This window comes from Lupinus angustifolius, chromosome LG04 (genome assembly GCF_001865875.1).
Source record: "Lupinus angustifolius cultivar Tanjil chromosome LG04, LupAngTanjil_v1.0, whole genome shotgun sequence".
In the NCBI taxonomy this organism is placed as follows: Eukaryota; Viridiplantae; Streptophyta; class Magnoliopsida; order Fabales; family Fabaceae; genus Lupinus; species Lupinus angustifolius.
Genome location: NC_032012.1, coordinates 10,924,318 through 10,945,457, shown reverse-complemented (window position 1 = coordinate 10,945,457; position 21,140 = coordinate 10,924,318). Strand labels below are relative to the sequence as shown.

The 21,140-nt window shown below is 30.4% G+C and overlaps 1 protein-coding gene across 1 annotated transcript; it reads right to left on the bottom strand.

The window, feature by feature from the left end:
• LOC109345832 (topless-related protein 3-like) lies at nucleotides 6,535-18,658 on the bottom strand. The gene is made up of 25 exons (XM_019585058.1): nucleotides 18,302-18,658; nucleotides 17,517-17,696; nucleotides 17,308-17,421; nucleotides 16,871-17,029; nucleotides 16,333-16,507; nucleotides 16,096-16,225; nucleotides 15,712-15,827; nucleotides 15,433-15,565; nucleotides 15,229-15,335; nucleotides 14,983-15,052; nucleotides 14,841-14,914; nucleotides 14,673-14,768; nucleotides 14,493-14,585; nucleotides 12,395-12,522; nucleotides 12,041-12,275; nucleotides 11,778-11,945; nucleotides 11,608-11,688; nucleotides 11,079-11,231; nucleotides 9,124-9,234; nucleotides 8,838-9,017; nucleotides 8,629-8,757; nucleotides 8,436-8,531; nucleotides 7,904-8,086; nucleotides 7,641-7,816; nucleotides 6,535-7,036 (listed from the first exon to the last, which is right to left on the bottom strand). The coding sequence occupies exons 1-25, from the start codon at nucleotides 18,379-18,381 to the stop codon at nucleotides 6,826-6,828; spliced, it is 3,378 nt and encodes a 1,125-aa protein (XP_019440603.1). The 5' UTR covers nucleotides 18,382-18,658; the 3' UTR covers nucleotides 6,535-6,825.

Genomic DNA, 21,140 nt, shown 5'->3' with positions numbered 1-21,140 from the left:
AGGATGAGGATGAGGAAGAGGACGAGGATAGGATGAGGACGAGAATGAGGAGAGGATGAGGATGAGGATAGGATGAGGATGAGGATGAGGATGGGGATGATGATGAGGATAGGATGGGTATGAGGATGACTATGAGGATAGGAGGAGGAGGAGGATGAGGATAGGATGAGGACGAGAATGTGGTTGAGGATAGGATGAGGATGAGAATATGATGAGGATGGCGACGAGGATGAGGATGAGGAAGAGGATGAGAATGAGGATGAGGAAGAAGATGAGAATGAGGATCAGGATGAGGATAGGATGAGGACGAGAATGAGGATGAGGATAGGATGAGGATGAGGATGAGGATATGTATATGTATATGTATATGTATATGTATATGTATATGTATATGTATATGTATATGTATATGTATATGTATATGTATATGTATATGTATATGTATATGTATATGTATATGTATATGTATATGTATATGTATATGTATATGTATATGTATATGTATATGTATATGTATATGTATATGTATATGTATATGTATATGTATATGTATATGTATATGTATATGTATATGTATATGTATATGTATATGTATATGTATATGTATATGTATATGTATATGTATATGTATATGTATATGTATATGTATATGTATATGTATATGTATATGTATATGTATATGTATATGTATATGTATATGTATATGTATATGTATATGTATATGTATATGTATATGTATATGTATATGTATATGTATATGTATATGTATATGTATATGTATATGTATATGTATATGTATATGTATATGTATATGTATATGTATATGTATATGTATATGTATATGTATATGTATATGTATATGTATATGTATATGTATATGTATATGTATATGTATATGTATATGTATATGTATATGTATATGTATATGTATATGTATATGTATATGTATATGTATATGTATATGTATATGTATATGTATATGTATATGTATATGTATATGTATATGTATATGTATATGTATATGTATATGTATATGTATATGTATATGTATATGTATATGTATATGTATATGTATATGTATATGTATATGTATATGTATATGTATATGTATATGTATATGTATATGTATATGTATATGTATATGTATATGTATATGTATATGTATATGTATATGTATATGTATATGTATATGTATATGTATATGTATATGTATATGTATATGTATATGTATATGTATATGTATATGTATATGTATATGTATATGTATATGTATATGTATATGTATATGTATATGTATATGTATATGTATATGTATATGTATATGTATATGTATATGTATATGTATATGTATATGTATATGTATATGTATATGTATATGTATATGTATATGTATATGTATATGTATATGTATATGTATATGTATATGTATATGTATATGTATATGTATATGTATATGTATATGTATATGTATATGTATATGTATATGTATATGTATATGTATATGTATATGTATATGTATATGTATATGTATATGTATATGTATATGTATATGTATATGTATATGTATATGTATATGTATATGTATATGTATATGTATATGTATATGTATATGTATATGTATATGTATATGTATATGTATATGTATATGTATATGTATATGTATATGTATATGTATATGTATATGTATATGTATATGTATATGTATATGTATATGTATATGTATATGTATATGTATATGTATATGTATATGTATATGTATATGTATATGTATATGTATATGTATATGTATATGTATATGTATATGTATATGTATATGTATATGTATATGTATATGTATATGTATATGTATATGTATATGTATATGTATATGTATATGTATATGTATATGTATATGTATATGTATATGTATATGTATATGTATATGTATATGTATATGTATATGTATATGTATATGTATATGTATATGTATATGTATATGTATATGTATATGTATATGTATATGTATATGTATATGTATATGTATATGTATATGTATATGTATATGTATATGTATATGTATATGTATATGTATATGTATATGTATATGTATATGTATATGTATATGTATATGTATATGTATATGTATATGTATATGTATATGTATATGTATATGTATATGTATATGTATATGTATATGTATATGTATATGTATATGTATATGTATATGTATATGTATATGTATATGTATATGTATATGTATATGTATATGTATATGTATATGTATATGTATATGTATATGTATATGTATATGTATATGTATATGTATATGTATATGTATATGTATATGTATATGTATATGTATATGTATATGTATATGTATATGTATATGTATATGTATATGTATATGTATATGTATATGTATATGTATATGTATATGTATATGTATATGTATATGTATATGTATATGTATATGTATATGTATATGTATATGTATATGTATATGTATATGTATATGTATATGTATATGTATATGTATATGTATATGTATATGTATATGTATATGTATATGTATATGTATATGTATATGTATATGTATATGTATATGTATATGTATATGTATATGTATATGTATATGTATATGTATATGTATATGTATATGTATATGTATATGTATATGTATATGTATATGTATATGTATATGTATATGTATATGTATATGTATATGTATATGTATATGTATATGTATATGTATATGTATATGTATATGTATATGTATATGTATATGTATATGTATATGTATATGTATATGTATATGTATATGTATATGTATATGTATATGTATATGTATATGTATATGTATATGTATATGTATATGTATATGTATATGTATATGTATATGTATATGTATATGTATATGTATATGTATATGTATATGTATATGTATATGTATATGTATATGTATATGTATATGTATATGTATATGTATATGTATATGTATATGTATATGTATATGTATATGTATATGTATATGTATATGTATATGTATATGTATATGTATATGTATATGTATATGTATATGTATATGTATATGTATATGTATATGTATATGTATATGTATATGTATATGTATATGTATATGTATATGTATATGTATATGTATATGTATATGTATATGTATATGTATATGTATATGTATATGTATATGTATATGTATATGTATATGTATATGTATATGTATATGTATATGTATATGTATATGTATATGTATATGTATATGTATATGTATATGTATATGTATATGTATATGTATATGTATATGTATATGTATATGTATATGTATATGTATATGTATATGTATATGTATATGTATATGTATATGTATATGTATATGTATATGTATATGTATATGTATATGTATATGTATATGTATATGTATATGTATATGTATATGTATATGTATATGTATATGTATATGTATATGTATATGTATATGTATATGTATATGTATATGTATATGTATATGTATATGTATATGTATATGTATATGTATATGTATATGTATATGTATATGTATATGTATATGTATATGTATATGTATATGTATATGTATATGTATATGTATATGTATATGTATATGTATATGTATATGTATATGTATATGTATATGTATATGTATATGTATATGTATATGTATATGTATATGTATATGTATATGTATATGTATATGTATATGTATATGTATATGTATATGTATATGTATATGTATATGTATATGTATATGTATATGTATATGTATATGTATATGTATATGTATATGTATATGTATATGTATATGTATATGTATATGTATATGTATATGTATATGTATATGTATATGTATATGTATATGTATATGTATATGTATATGTATATGTATATGTATATGTATATGTATATGTATATGTATATGTATATGTATATGTATATGTATATGTATATGTATATGTATATGTATATGTATATGTATATGTATATGTATATGTATATGTATATGTATATGTATATGTATATGTATATGTATATGTATATGTATATGTATATGTATATGTATATGTATATGTATATGTATATGTATATGTATATGTATATGTATATGTATATGTATATGTATATGTATATGTATATGTATATGTATATGTATATGTATATGTATATGTATATGTATATGTATATGTATATGTATATGTATATGTATATGTATATGTATATGTATATGTATATGTATATGTATATGTATATGTATATGTATATGTATATGTATATGTATATGTATATGTATATGTATATGTATATGTATATGTATATGTATATGTATATGTATATGTATATGTATATGTATATGTATATGTATATGTATATGTATATGTATATGTATATGTATATGTATATGTATATGTATATGTATATGTATATGTATATGTATATGTATATGTATATGTATATGTATATGTATATGTATATGTATATGTATATGTATATGTATATGTATATGTATATGTATATGTATATGTATATGTATATGTATATGTATATGTATATATATATGTATATATATATGTATATATATATATCAACTCATAAGAAATGAAAACCATTAATTATTATATTAAAATAATGATTTCAAAATAATATCTATACTAAAAAACTAAAGTATTAATATCAAACAAATATGGAGTTCAAAAACTGGAAAAAAAATCAATCACTTTGATTTTTATAGATGAGAATTAATGTTATAGGTTATTTCAGTCTAACCATTGTTCTTATGTCTCATAATATAATACGTTAAAGTTCTCACTATATACACTTTCTCTTTAATATACGTAATCCATTTGTGTTTAAAAGTTATTTCTTTTAAGAATTTTTGTTTTGAAATATAATTTTTTGAACAAGAAAGCTTTTATTTTAAAGCGCTTTTTTAATAATTCAAAATTTTACCAAATTTTATAAACTCTTTCATATTAAAAATAATATGGACTTAATTTCAAAAAATATGTTAGAGAATAAAAAAGAAAACAACTTTTACTATTTTTATTTATGTTTTTCCGGTTTTAATAATTTTAAGAAACAACATCAAATTGAATTCAATAAGATATATATATGTTAAGAAGCATGCACTCCCAAACAAGCAATTATCACATAATTAAGAGAGTCTTCAAAAACTTATGTCATTTGTTTTATTGTTTTTTTTTTATTTTTAAACAATTTAATTACAAATGAAATAATCTTTAGTTAACATTTTTTTATTGATATGATATGAAGTGAATATTTTTAACAACACGTAGTGAAAATAGGCAATAATGCAACATAAAAGGAGGTACAACTTAAAAGTTAAAAGAGAAATATATTTTTATTTTTCAATTATTCTATAATTTTTATATACTTTTTCTTGAAAGGGAAATAAACTCTTGGTACAACTTCCTTTAGTTTTATATGGTGCAATATAATTCAATCCAATCAAACAAACGATAATTAATGTTAACAAATACAAAAAAATAGAATACATATAATAAAGTATTTCCTCAAGGATAATTTAATTCATTCGGTCAGTAAAAGTATAGCATATGTACAATGTTGTTTAGTTTTAGAAATATTTTTGTAGAAAATGATTAATTATGACACATGTCATAATTTTAATGAATAGAGAAGATAAATTATTTCTTTATATCAGGAGATATTTTATTCATACATAAATAAATAAGTATACTGATAAATATACTATATATCATCAATTCGGATATGAAAAATAATTATTTAAATTAAAGTTGTAATTATTAAATATTTTAATTTTTGTAGTTAATCACATCTTTTAGCACATGAAATGACACAAAGTTATGGTACCGCAGAAGTTTTATTTCTTTCCCATCATTATGAATATAAACTGAAGTGCCATTATTTTAACCCCAAACAAAACGCATGAGATTTGTAACTTTCCCAACTTTAGTAAGCATGTTGAAATGAATTGTGAGCACCAACAAATCATTGTTCTAAAGTGTAATACCCCAGATCATCAAAGAGATCAATGAATTTGATTCTTGTAATTTGTTGGAGGAACAACCACATCTCAAAAAATTAGTTCTTCACCAAAAAAGTGAGGAATACCATTGATCAGTGTTGTTAAAACCGTTTCATACCGACTGGTGAACCAGTCCCAATATGAATATCTAATTTCACCGGTATACAGTTTAATTAGTGAACCACCTGTTGAACCGCTAATTCATTCATGTATAACTTTGACTTTATTGAAGAATATCAACAACAACAAAACATTGATAGTGCCATTGAAAACATGTTCCCTCTCAGGACTATAGATCTTGTGTAATTATAATAGTACTACTTAAACCCTTTACCTTTCCTTTTATGCAAATAAGTTAGACACAAAATTTTATTTGTAATAATTCATTTGTGAAAATTCATTTATAATATTAATGTCTATTTCTATCTTTTAGGTGAATACATGAGAAGATTCATTTTCATCTTTCTGACATATTCCCTAAGCAGCAATACATAATCACACTATATGACAAACACATTTCATTCCAACAAATGTAAGGAGAATGAACACATTCACATTGTCATCAACAAATAAACAGCAACATTATTACAATAAAAGTATAAATAATGTAAATTACTTGACTAGAGCAAATTAAGGTATAAGGTCGTTTGAAGGTTAGGATGAAGGGTAAAGTGAAGGAGGTTGAGGGTTCGAGTCTCACCCATAACAAATACTAACATTTGCCGATAAAAAAAGAACTAGGCTGATGAAATTACAGATGGAAAGAATATGCTAATGTAATATAATGAATGTTCTTATCTTTGAGCTTGATCTGGTGTATGGTTACTTGTTGTAGATGATGATGCTGTTCTACCAATTCCATTATCCAAAGGTGGATTAGTTCCCCATTTACCCTCTGATTCATTGGGTTCTATCACTTTCACTGACCCATCACTCAATCCAACACCAAATTGATTAGGATCTAGTGGATGAGCTGCAGCAACAACAGGATATACACCTTGGCTTCTGCATTATATACAACAACCAAACATAAATTATGAGTCATGTTCCAATACAATATTTGAATATCAAATTGCCATTGATAATGCCTAATACAATATTAATATTTTATGCATTGAAAAAACAACAAAATGTGTCAAATCCAGACAGTTAACAAGCAATAGTAAGAATATTAAATTGAAAGACATTTGGTGACTTATACGTCAGCCTCGGCGCAACTATAAGGTTATTACTCCTGCTTTGTAGTCAAGAGGTCACGGGTTCAAATCATGAAAACAACCTCTCTGCTTGTGGGGTAAAGTTGCATACATATACTCTCTCCAGACTCCACTAGGTGGGAGCCTTGTATATTGGGCCGCCCTTTTTACTTATTTGGTGACTTAACTCCTTAAAAAGACCATTGTAGTGGCACTCAAAAACTTATAAAGACTTAATGGGTGGACTTATTTGGCAATGCAATATTCTTTGAAGGATTGAATTGTTGGTTTACTATATATACATACTGCATGGAAATGAAAGTAACATTTGGCAATAGATCCTTAAATAAATGTTCAATACTCGATAAAACAAAAGACTACAAACTGTGTCCAAACATTACCATGAAACTTACCCATTTAAAGCAGTTGGCGACAAGTATGTTGACAATGCAATTCGACATTTTAGTCTCAAGCTATCGGCATCAAAAACCCCAGTGTTGCCATCACAAAATGTAGCATATATTAATCGACTGTTGCAAGAATAACATGCATTCGATATTGGAGCAGGAAGAACGTCTTGTGGAACCCACTGCAGCAAATTAATTAATATATTTCAGTTATAACAGTGTCAGCAACCAGATGCGGAGTGCTATCAATACTAGAATAAAATTACTACCTGCTGAATGCGATCCATCTTCGAGGCATCGTATATTGCCAACTGAGTCTCATGGGCTACCAACAAGCGGATTTGGTCGGAATTGAACTGCACTCGAGTGTCACCAACAGGCGTTTTTCCAGCTGGTAGTTGTAATGGAACTGATTTCCTTTTTTCCCATGTATCAATGCTCCACACACATAGCTGTAAAGAAATAATGTCAATGAAGCACACCACAAGCTTATGAGAAACTAAAAAGGTAAGTATTTTGCACCTTCCAATTTGGTTCATTCCAATCAAATAATTTTAATGAAGTACATTGTTATTTAATTGCATAATAGTTCAGAATAGACGAGCAAGCCTATTATGCTGTACTTTACACCGGTAAGTAGATCTAATAACATTGAATAATCGCAAATAACGTAAATATGGATAACCGACATAAATATCTCTAATCCTCCAAAACAAATATTAGAAATTAAATAATTTGCATGGGAGGGTTTCCATGTCATTCTGAATCTGAAATTAATAGAGAACAGTTAAAAAGGCTTACTTGAGCATCAGCACCAGATGAAACCAGGATGTTAAGATTAGTTGAAAAGGCTAAGCCACTAATTCGCTTTTGGTGGCCTCTCAATTTTGATTTCACCTAGAAGATAGTGCCGACAAAAAATACATGAGTGCACTTAAAAGCAATAGTATAAATCTTTAAATGAACAAAGGAAGAAGTTAAAGACAGTAATCACCTCATCCACTCTAACATTATAAATGTGAATGGTTGAATCCTCCATCCCAATGGCTATGATGTTGTTATCCTGAGGGTGAAAAGCTAGATAGGTAGAGGCAGGAGGCGGTGGCATGAATGTAGTCATTACCTACACGAATGTAAACCATAAAAAACCGTAAACTTGGCAACTGAATACAGAAAATCAGGGTTGTTTCTCTGGATATATACCTTGAATGTCATCATGTTAAATAATGAAACCTTTCCGCCACATGCAGACATAACATATGAATCGTTCTTCGATAGTGCAATGCAAGGAACTGCATCATCAAGGTTAACTCCCGTGATATCATTTGTCATAAGAAGACCATTGTTGGGTTGCCAATGTTGTGGAACAACACTGGCGGTGGCCTGTAATTGTATGAACTTCAGATTTCTGTTCTTTATTGCAAGATGAAAATAATGAAAACCATAAAGAAAAGATTGGAGAGGGGTAAAGAAAATTGTGTAATATTACTTTTCCAGTGGGATTCTGTTCATTGCGAGACCACTTCCATAGCTTCTGAACACCATTTGAGCCGAGCGCCAAAAGACCAGCACCAGAATTTGTATATAGAAGTCGAACGACCTATATATGATTATGAGTTAAATGAAGTTCACAGAACACAGTTTGTAATAGAAATGGTAATCTCCCTCATACAATCAGTCAACAAACCTTGCTGGAAGAATCTGTGTTGTCAGGCATGGTAGCTAACCGACATTGGACAGGATCCACAATTTCAGACAGCTGCCATGGTTTAGGTCTTTCTATTACATCTTCCGCATTTCTTGGTTTCTCCACATTTCGACCCATGGGTTCAACCCCATTCTTCATTGAAAATGCCAAAACCAATCAATGGGTAGCAAACAAATATAATTATATAAAGATACATGAGTAATTAAGTAACTTAGTCAAAAAGTAAAGAACCGGGTAACCAAGAGATTCCACAAAGAAATACAGACATTAAATGATAAAGGTGTCGGAAAGACAATCCATAGCAAGTGAAGGCATAGCATAACAGAGTTCAGTACACAAGAAGAAAAGGATCGACCCGGTGCTACAAGATTGTGTGTGCATGTTTGAAGAACAAAAGGAACATGTATAATAGCACTTGAACATTACTTCATAATTGTTAAGGTGTAGTCATGGCAATAATGTGAGCATCAAAATCACGCATACTGAGTTCAAAGAGAGAGGTTCATACAAGAATTGGAGAAGGCCTAGCAGGGGAGCTCCTTTCCACTTTACAATTGACAGGACTAATATTAACAGAAGAACCAGATACCTAGATAAGATAAACAAAGTGAACAGTGTAAATACATACTTTTATGTATGTATCAAGAATAAAGCAAAAATCAAGAAGTATATCACAACCTTCACTGCAGCAGATTCAATTGGCGACCTCAATGCTTCAAATGCAGGAGTTTCAACTGTTCTTAAGGATCTAAGACCAACAGCATTAGCAAGAATTTTGAATCCATTGTCCAAAGTAGTAACAGCAAGAAGGTTTCCTTCCTTGTTGAATCTCAAGCGTGGAAGGCCCTAAAAAATTCATCCAATCAAATATTGCCTTCATAAAGTGCAAGCTATTTTCCAGAAGACTTGAAAGTTGAAAAAAGTAATCCTGAACTACTGACCTGTAGTCCACCATCTGCATCAGTGCTTGTTAGAATATTAATATTGTCCATGTCCCAAAACTTGATTTGGCCGTCTTCACCAGCAGCCAAAAAGCGATTTTGGGTTGTGTCGAACTGCACAACACCAGCAGATTTCTTTCTGAACCCGTTGTATGTTCTCTTAATCGCTCCTTCACTTTCATTCCATTCAACTAGAAATGATTCTCCATCTTTACTTGTCCCACAAGAAAACAATCTACATAAACAAGGTGAACATATGAAAATAAGTTAACACAGTTTCATTTAGTACATGTCAATTATCCATTGATGATGTAACTTAAATAAATTATTTATCACCATCCAAATCCACCTTACCTACTTCCATCAGCACTATAAAGCATTGTAGTACACCAGTGACCAGGAGCATCATAGTCAACCCTAGAACCAATGTTATCATATAACCAGGCTTTTATTTTGCCATCTATGGCAGTTGAAAATATGAACTGCAAAGTTTTACAATAACAACCTTTAGGACCATTGAAGACAGAGTTTACAAGAATAATACAATCAGAAAGTATCTTCACATAAACACAGAAAACACCCTCGGGCTTCATAAAACTAAAATAAATAATGAAAGTGTGGAATGGAAGTTGGTACTAGAAAGATGGGACAATTTGAGCCGAGCGCCAAAAGACCAGCACCAGAATTTGTATATAGAAGTCGAACGACCTATATATGATTATGAGTTAAATGAAGTTCACAGAACACAGTTTGTAATAGAAATGGTAATCTCCCTCATACAATCAGTCAACAAACCTTGCTGGAAGAATCTGTGTTGTCAGGCATGGTAGCTAACCGACATTGGACAGGATCCACAATTTCAGACAGCTGCCATGGTTTAGGTCTTTCTATTACATCTTCCGCATTTCTTGGTTTCTCCACATTTCGACCCATGGGTTCAACCCCATTCTTCATTGAAAATGCCAAAACCAATCAATGGGTAGCAAACAAATATAATTATATAAAGATACATGAGTAATTAAGTAACTTAGTCAAAAAGTAAAGAACCGGGTAACCAAGAGATTCCACAAAGAAATACAGACATTAAATGATAAAGGTGTCGGAAAGACAATCCATAGCAAGTGAAGGCATAGCATAACAGAGTTCAGTACACAAGAAGAAAAGGATCGACCCGGTGCTACAAGATTGTGTGTGCATGTTTGAAGAACAAAAGGAACATGTATAATAGCACTTGAACATTACTTCATAATTGTTAAGGTGTAGTCATGGCAATAATGTGAGCATCAAAATCACGCATACTGAGTTCAAAGAGAGAGGTTCATACAAGAATTGGAGAAGGCCTAGCAGGGGAGCTCCTTTCCACTTTACAATTGACAGGACTAATATTAACAGAAGAACCAGATACCTAGATAAGATAAACAAAGTGAACAGTGTAAATACATACTTTTATGTATGTATCAAGAATAAAGCAAAAATCAAGAAGTATATCACAACCTTCACTGCAGCAGATTCAATTGGCGACCTCAATGCTTCAAATGCAGGAGTTTCAACTGTTCTTAAGGATCTAAGACCAACAGCATTAGCAAGAATTTTGAATCCATTGTCCAAAGTAGTAACAGCAAGAAGGTTTCCTTCCTTGTTGAATCTCAAGCGTGGAAGGCCCTAAAAAATTCATCCAATCAAATATTGCCTTCATAAAGTGCAAGCTATTTTCCAGAAGACTTGAAAGTTGAAAAAAGTAATCCTGAACTACTGACCTGTAGTCCACCATCTGCATCAGTGCTTGTTAGAATATTAATATTGTCCATGTCCCAAAACTTGATTTGGCCGTCTTCACCAGCAGCCAAAAAGCGATTTTGGGTTGTGTCGAACTGCACAACACCAGCAGATTTCTTTCTGAACCCGTTGTATGTTCTCTTAATCGCTCCTTCACTTTCATTCCATTCAACTAGAAATGATTCTCCATCTTTACTTGTCCCACAAGAAAACAATCTACATAAACAAGGTGAACATATGAAAATAAGTTAACACAGTTTCATTTAGTACATGTCAATTATCCATTGATGATGTAACTTAAATAAATTATTTATCACCATCCAAATCCACCTTACCTACTTCCATCAGCACTATAAAGCATTGTAGTACACCAGTGACCAGGAGCATCATAGTCAACCCTAGAACCAATGTTATCATATAACCAGGCTTTTATTTTGCCATCTATGGCAGTTGAAAATATGAACTGCAAAGTTTTACAATAACAACCTTTAGGACCATTGAAGACAGAGTTTACAAGAATAATACAATCAGAAAGTATCTTCACATAAACACAGAAAACACCCTCGGGCTTCATAAAACTAAAATAAATAATGAAAGTGTGGAATGGAAGTTGGTACTAGAAAGATGGGACAGTACGAAAATCGGAATTTTCCATCTTGATTAGCATGGGAATTTATGACATAATTGTTTTCCAAGAAAATACTTGATAACATGTTTGCAACCAAAATACTATATTTTCTTAACTTCTAACTCCAGCCCTATACAGAGCACCATAAATGCTAGAATATCATATAATGTCATCAACAATGCAACAAGAGGTGGAAGGATGCAGCAGCAATCGTATAAGCATAACATGGTCCTACCTGCTCAAGAACTAGACATACTAGAATTGGTGATTTGTGTTATGCCAATGCTAATGACAAGCAAGTGGTCCATGGTTATCAAATCGGTAATTGAATCACACAGATCAGAAGGCCTATTTTATGAATCATGAATAGAAACGTATCGCGGGTAGAAACATACATAATCAATTATTAAAAATTATATATAACATTTTTCATATATAATTAAGCCCCTTACTTTCATGCACTGTAATTTTATTTCTATGCACATTAATTATTAATCATTGTATTAGTAAGGGTTCATCCATCTTTTATTTCAGATTTTTAAATAAGTACGAATATTAATCATTTCTGTGTTTATGAACACTTACATATATTTTTATTTCCTTATTTCATATATAAATTAATAATTGATTCCATATTTTGATGCAGTTGTCCTATTTGTTATGCTCATTAATTGTTATATAAATTATAAGGGTTTCTATCTTTTAGAACTGTGCAAACCGCCACCCTTTGCTTCTTATCCTCTGAAATCATAATACATATGTTTTCACAAATAACGGACATCACCATCTTCAACCTCAGTGCCAGACCATCCCACCTTTAGAGGCTCGCCGTCGCTGGAGTAGCTATGCACCCCTAAACCTTCATCGGTGGTGCACATCTGGGCAGTGAGTGGTGTCACATCCAAACCTGTTTCCGGCCACTGTCTCCATAGAGCTCTAACCGAGATTACAGCCACATCCAGTGACCACTACCTTTGTCCATCATCTGGTGGAGGCTGTTCAGCACGTTATCCATCAAATATATGTATCATCAGAATCACTGCAGCATCAAGATTATGCGATTCTGGTGATTCAAGATACGGTTATGGTCTCACTCCACACAACCTATATTGATTGTCTAGTGCCTACATACTACAACAAATATGTCAAGGAAAGTGGGAGCATTTGCCCTGTAATTTTCTAATGACTACAATAAAATGGTTTTATACTTTAACAAATCAAAGCACACATAGTTACCCAGATCATAGTAACATAATGTGTGGTTCTCTTCGATACAGGTACGGATACGTGGAACGTGGTATGCTGCCCCATCAAAAATATGTTACGCTTAGGGTATACTTAATTGATATGTTTTTTGGATTTTAGTGGATACACTTCAATTTTTTTAAAGTTATTCATATTTTTTATGAATAACTAAATATGTTAAACTAAATACATTAAAAATAAATCTATAAGCATTGTTAAAGGATAAAAATCTACACATTTCTAACTAAAAAATACTCGTTTTACATCAGCAAGTTAAATAAAGAACATATCTATCAAAAAAGGGCCTATCTTATATTAATGTTTTCTTTCTTCCTCACTTCTACTGCAGTACCACCCTAAAAAATACTTGTTTCGCTTCTTTTGAGTCACGCCTTACCCTATTGATTCGCAACCCATCATGTTTCAAGACATAGAAGAACTGCGAATCGGTTCTCGCGAACTGGTTCGTGGTATGCAGGGGGTATGAGGAAATTATGTGACTACGACCCAGAAAGGTAAAATTATAGAGCAACGGACTATCAACCTTCAAAAGTTTGTACCTGAATGCTCTCCTTGTGGTGAGGACAAATAGAATATACAGGTGTGTCATGCCCCTCAAAGTTAAATAGCCTTCGTCCAGTTAAATCCCACACCTGTTAAAAGTTTCACCTTCAAACAAACTGAGAAAATAGATAATTGTTTGGCATAACCAAAAATTGCATTGAGTAGATTTTGTGCACCTTTATCAACTTATCATCTCCACAAGTCACGATACAGAGTTGCTTATTTGGATGAGCAAATGCCAAGTCATTCACGCCACCAATATGGGCATCAACCTTCATCAACAAAGAAATGTAAATCAAATTGCAATCACAAATTGGGTTACTTTTGACAAGAATTAACTTCACCTCTATGCGTTGGGCTAGCTCATTTGGTGCGGTGTAGGCATATAAGTGAATCAAATGTTTGGTAAACGCAACACCTACAACAACACAACCGGTTAGATACTGAACCTGACAACCTGCAAAATGGTTTCAAAACATGACGTACCCACAAAGTTTCCATCAGGGCTCCATGAGACACGGCTGACAGAAATAGGTGCATCTTTGGCCGCAGCAGCCTGCAAAAGTCCTCAGTTATAAGATTTCAAAGGTTCAAAATTCTCAAGCATGAATGCCTATCATAAAGTCATAATAAGATAAAGACTTATTTTGTGGTCAGACTGTGACTAAGTGTTCCGTAGAAAAGGAAATATTGCAGAGTATAAAAATACTCGATGAAGAATGGAATAAAAACCTGAAATGGCAAGCAGTTTGTCTTGTCCCATATCTTGAATGGCTTGGAGACCAACCTGTCTCGCAACCCAAGTTCCCAAAGGGCAATTTCACCATTATTAGAACCCACTGCACTCATTTGAAATAACATAATAGTTATTTTTTATCAGGATATTAGTAGTGCGATATATTTTTACAGATAGCATAACAGTGAGATAGATGATACCAAGAAGTAAGGTTTGGTGAGAAGGATGAAAATCCATGCTTGTCACAGAGGACCCTTGATGCAAAGTCATAGCCACTGTTCTTGGTAGATCATCCAGCGACCAAGGAACTTGCCGAGCTGTAGGATATGAAACCTAAAAATTATAGAAATGAAGCATAGTGACATGAGTCAATAACCATTAAAAGTCAGAAGCCCTAAAGCTTGGGAGCAGAACATTATTGGCATCATGAAATACCCGAAACATGTTTACATTTTTGAAGAAAAAACTATCATAATTACCTCCTCTACGGAAGGAGTAGGCCGAAGCCTTTTCATTAGCTGTTCATGATCAGCATTCTGGTAATCAATCATACTGGGAGCTGGTGGAGGAGTTCTTGGACGCTTCAACATAGACACTGTTCAAAAAAGGGCAGGAGAGTCTTTAAGTCTTTACACCCTCTTGCACTGTTAAATTACTCAGATATGTAAAGTTCTAGGTGAAATTTCCCACTAATATCTTCTCTTCACTAAACCAAGTAAACACAAATGCCAAGACACTAGTCACAACTTTTTTTGCATATGTACGTTAAATGAGAGAAAAAGGACTAGGGTTTGTAAATGAAATATTTAATGGGATTTATTGTGGAAGTATCGGCAGCATTTAATGCAAACCACATTGTCAACCTTGATTCTGTGGGACTGGTATGGTTGATGCTGTGACAACAGCCGCTTGCACAGATGATGAAGCTGAAGCATTGGCCATCCAACCAGCCAAAGCATTGGCATTAGCAGTTGCTGCAGCAGGTGGGAAGGGCTGTAGAAAAAAAAATGAAAAAAAGTATATTACTCAAAATCGTAAATTATATTCTTAATCACTTAAAATGTAAGGAACAATTTTTTTCGAAAAGCAAGGTATCATACACCATGAGCTCCAAGTGAAGTATACGTAGCAGGCTTTGCAACAGCGGCAACAGGAAGATTCACTGGTGTAGGTGCTAGAGGACCATTAGGAGGTGCACACGAGTGATCTGTGAATAAAGTCTTTATATCTGGGTTTGGCCTCGGGTTTTTGCAAAGCTGGTGCTGCCAGTTCAAACTACATAGATACCGGAGGCCAATAGATTAATAAAAGAAAAGGCAATGAATAGCAAACAAAAAATAAAATATACAATAACGTACTAAAAAAGTGTGCATTAATTTCCAAATTCTTATCATTAATTGAATGATTGAACCAATCATTTATGAGGACATAATAATTCATGCAAAAATTTAAGATATAATATTTTGGTATCAAGAAGACAGAAAGCCACACAATTTACTTCTCATTTATTAACAGAAAAGAATCCATCTATGAAGAAGTCAAATAAAATGAAAACACAGCAAAAGCTCGTGTGAGAGAAAGACAATTGTTGAAGGCTTTAAGTAGCTTATTTATCATCTACAACTATAACAATCATACCTTTGATTGATTAAAGTCCTTAATCTTGAGGACTTGAGAGTGGGGAAGACAAGCTTATCACGGAAGAGAGGATTTGCATCTATGAGCTTTTTTAGCTCTATCAACATAATACCTCGTGCAGTTTTGGTGTCACCATACTTGGATAGCTGCTCGTTCTCTCTGATATATGAAACCAAAAAGAACTTATCAGTCTTACAGATTAGTTAATCTCATAGGTCTATCTGACATAGAAAGTAACATGACACAATATCTTAAACATGAGACTCCAAAATCTCAAATCTGTTATTGTTTCATGGGTTTGAATCAAGATTCAGAAAATCGATGTTTGAATCAGATAGAGTGGTTCTCATATATCATCAATCTTCATGCCCTAACGGACAAGATTAGGCACTAAAAACTACATTGCATTACATTAGACTATATAGACTATATATTACCTGAAATTATTCAGAGTTAACAGCTGTGTGATTTCTTTATATAGTTCCTCATTGAATGTGGAAAAAACTTTCAGATCACCCACTAATATCTCCACAGCCGATGCCCTGTCTTGCCTGAAATTATAAAACACGAGACAGAAAACATGTGAAATACCACAAAGCACGAAAATATGGTAGAAAATTCCAAAAGGACTCCGCGTAATATATACCTATCAAGTGCTTCAAGATATTTCTGCTTCCTGATTTCAAAGAATATCTTCATTGAGTATCTATTGTCGTCAACTTTCGTAAACCCCGTCAAGTACTTCTCAACTTCATCCCACTCACCAGCCTGAACTTTTTCCTCAAAGTATTTCATGTTGAAGAAAAACCCGGATTCTTTCTCAAGCCTGCCCCCATCAACAAGCATTTAAAAGAAAGAAACAATCAGTCACATTGATATACAATACATGAAATCTTCAGCGGCGAAAGAGAAAGATTATTCAGTCCATTTTATTATGACATCAATTCCAACCTCTAAAGTGAGGAAAGGGAAATTACATATCTCAGCCTTTCATATTCAAGCAATTCATTGATTTCGACACTTCCAAAAACCAAGTACAGCCAATGAAGAAAGTGCAATATATTAATTTCATAATACACCCATCAATTAGATAATTCACTGTTCGTGTATTAATTTTATTTAAGAGTCAGTCATTAACACATGAATGTCCTAGGATACACATACATTTTGTAAATATTCCATACAAGAAAGAGAAAATTCGAAACAACTGAGATTTGATGCAATTACTAATTCATGATCTAGACTATTTTCTCTCATGGTAAAAGAAACAATAATAAAATATTATTAATGTTCCACCACCAAAACCTTAACTTCATTTTGTTGCACGAATTGCTTCATACCCATTTCTAAAACTTGCAGATGAAAAAAATTAAAAAATAAAAATAAAAAGTTACTAGTAAAAATTAAATTAAAAAAAACAAAGAAAATTACTTGTGCACCGACTCTTTGAACTTCTCTTCCTCCAGAAATTGGAGAATCAGAAAAACCAATTCTCTACTCAGAGAACTCATAACTTCTCCTCAAATCTCAAACCCTTCAATTTCGATCTTCTGAAAACCAATCCTCAAACACCCAAATCAAAAATGAACTACACAACCTCAACAACTCCGAATCTGAACTCACAAACACACCGCAACCTCAAAATTCTCAAAAACTTATAACTTATCTTGATGATTTATCATACATAAAGCTTCAATTTTGAGAAATTCTAGGGTTTGAAAACGCTGCAGATAAGAAGAAGAGATAGAAAGAGAAACTTGGTCTCGCTAGCTTCGATGCATTTATACCGATAACCTCTCTTTTTCTACTGACCTATCGCGATAAGTCCAATAACTTATCGTATAAGCAGAGTTACTTATCAGTATAAGCTATCGTGTGATAAGTGATAAGTAAACTGCGAGGAGTGTTGCGGATTCGAAACTAGTTATTCAAATATAGTGAATATTCGTGGCATACGTCCACTCCACCACATCTTTTTATTTTTGTTACTTGGATCCTTTCGATTTTTTAGTAGGGAATTAATCTCTTTCAGAGGTGATGGTTATCATTTTTAAATATTGTTTATATTTTTTAGTCATCCTAAAAATTAAGTAAGGTATTATATCTTTAGATCAATGTATTATTGGTACATCTTTTTATTTTGTGCTGTCGCTTTCGCATTGAACCATTTAATAATTTCAATTTTTATTTATTTATTGAAGGAAAGTCTTTAAGTTTCATTTTCCTCGGTATTTTGCGGGTTTCTCGCGAGATTTTTAGGGGTTTGATTATTTATGAGGATGTGAAACTCACGCGCGAACAAACATTCATTTTCAACCTGTCGAGGGCCCACAAGTATGTTTGTGAGTGATAGTAGCCAATTATTATGGTCCATAACAAAATAGACAAAGATGAAGACAAATATTATTAGGTTTAGCCATCTCTTTCTTGTGAGAATGCATTGAAAACTAATGCTCTGTTATATTTTCAACTATGGATGCTAATAAATATAAATGGGCGTGGATAATGCACTAGTCACACTCGTTCTTGTTAATTCATTTTTTATTTAAATTTGCCCAAAATTCGTATGGGTGATTGTTGGGTTTGTTCCAGGTAGATCAGTATTGTAAAAATTGGTTCGTATTGACTGGTTCAATGAGTAAGCTAGTGAACCGATTTCAATATCAGTGTGATACAATAATTATACTATCCATACAATCATATTGATTAAAACCGGTCATATTAGTCTGTATTCAATTGAATCGTACCGGTCATATCCGGTCATATCGGCTTGTTTTTATTTAAAATTAATTTTTTAATGAAAATAAAAAATATTATTGGTTTTTTTATTGAATATTCAACATTAATGTTAATATATTATATATGCATATTTAATTCACCTTGGTTTAGTTAGTGAACCATCAATTGAATTGTTACACCACTGTACCAATATCCTAACTGGTTTGATGACCAATACATTATTAATAATATTGTCGTAGATACTTAGGTACACAGAAATTCATAACATACTAAAAATAGTTACAAACAATTTATGCAATTATGTTTCTATAATTTTGTATGTTATTTAGAGAAATATAAATATTGTATAAAGCAATTTAAATTGTTTATTAATCAACTTATTTTACTCAAACAAATATAGAAAAATAAAGTTAATACTTCAATATTATGTTGAAAATTTATTTAATAATAATTGTTTAATCAACATGATATTATATCACAGTTATATATTAATAACATAACTTCACTAATCAATAATATAATATCATATTTATGAATTAATAATATAATATCACCATAATTATTATGGTTAGCATGATGTTACTATATTATACTATGACTTTATAAAGGAATTACAAGTTCAGCTACCCAATGACTTGGGTATGCCATTACTCCCACAGGTACATGTTGGCATCTCTACTTTTAATACTTTGTCAAACTTATTGTCAAATTATATTATCATTCAATAAATATATTTGCCATATTTTTATTAATAATATGATTTTATTTTTTATTTTATTTTTGGTATAACTAAGGGTATTCCATAATTTAAGAATAAAAAACTAATTTTTTGAGTGTGTAGTGGTTTCTCTCAACAATTATTGTTTTTATTTTGATTCATGTAAGCAGTGTTATAAAACTCGGCTCGAACCGGCCGATCAGACCGGTTCAACCATGAACCGGTCATCTAACCGGTTTGAGTCTCTCATCTAACCGGTTTTGTATCAAAATTGGTTTGACTCAGTTAGTTTAAGCGTAAAACTGATGATTTGGATGATCAGACCGGTTAGACTGGCCGAGTCAATCAAAATTAAAAAAAATAACCAAATTGATGAGGTGAAAAAGTCAAATATTTTTAATTTATATGTAATTATGTTTGTCACTTGTTATCTTACGTTATAACCAAATCTTTGTTGTTTAATTAAATTTTAAATTTATTGTACATTTTTGTTGTAGTTAAAGTATAATTTATATATTATTTGATAATGTTTTCAACTTGCTTGTGTCATTTTATAGTATTAAAATTTTCTTTATTGGTTTTTTAATTAGGTACACTAATGTTTTTTAAATTTTGAGTATACAATTATTAAATATTGTTATACAGTATAATTAATTTTTAGAATTTTAATGTAAACCGAGTTAACCGGTCCAACCATTGACCCAGTGGTTGGACCAGTGACTCATTGACCCAGTACCCGGACCGAGTCATTAACCGGTCCGAGTTTAATAACACTGCATGTAAGCAATACTTGTATCAAACCAAAGACTATAG

What these genes read in the sequence shown, in the direction of transcription:
- LOC109345832 (XM_019585058.1), bottom strand. Translation starts at nt 18,381, where the DNA reads ATGAGTTCTCTGAGTAGAGAATTGGTTTTTCTGATTCTCCAATTTCTG. An exon ending in ACACAGATTCTTCCAGCAAG is followed by an intron (nt 9,235 to 11,078) that starts GTTTGTTGACTG and finishes AATCATATATAG; the next exon opens with GTCGTTCGACTTCTATATAC. An exon ending in ATAATGTTAGAGTGGATGAG is followed by an intron (nt 8,532 to 8,628) that starts GTGATTACTGTC and finishes ACTATCTTCTAG; the next exon opens with GTGAAATCAAAATTGAGAGG.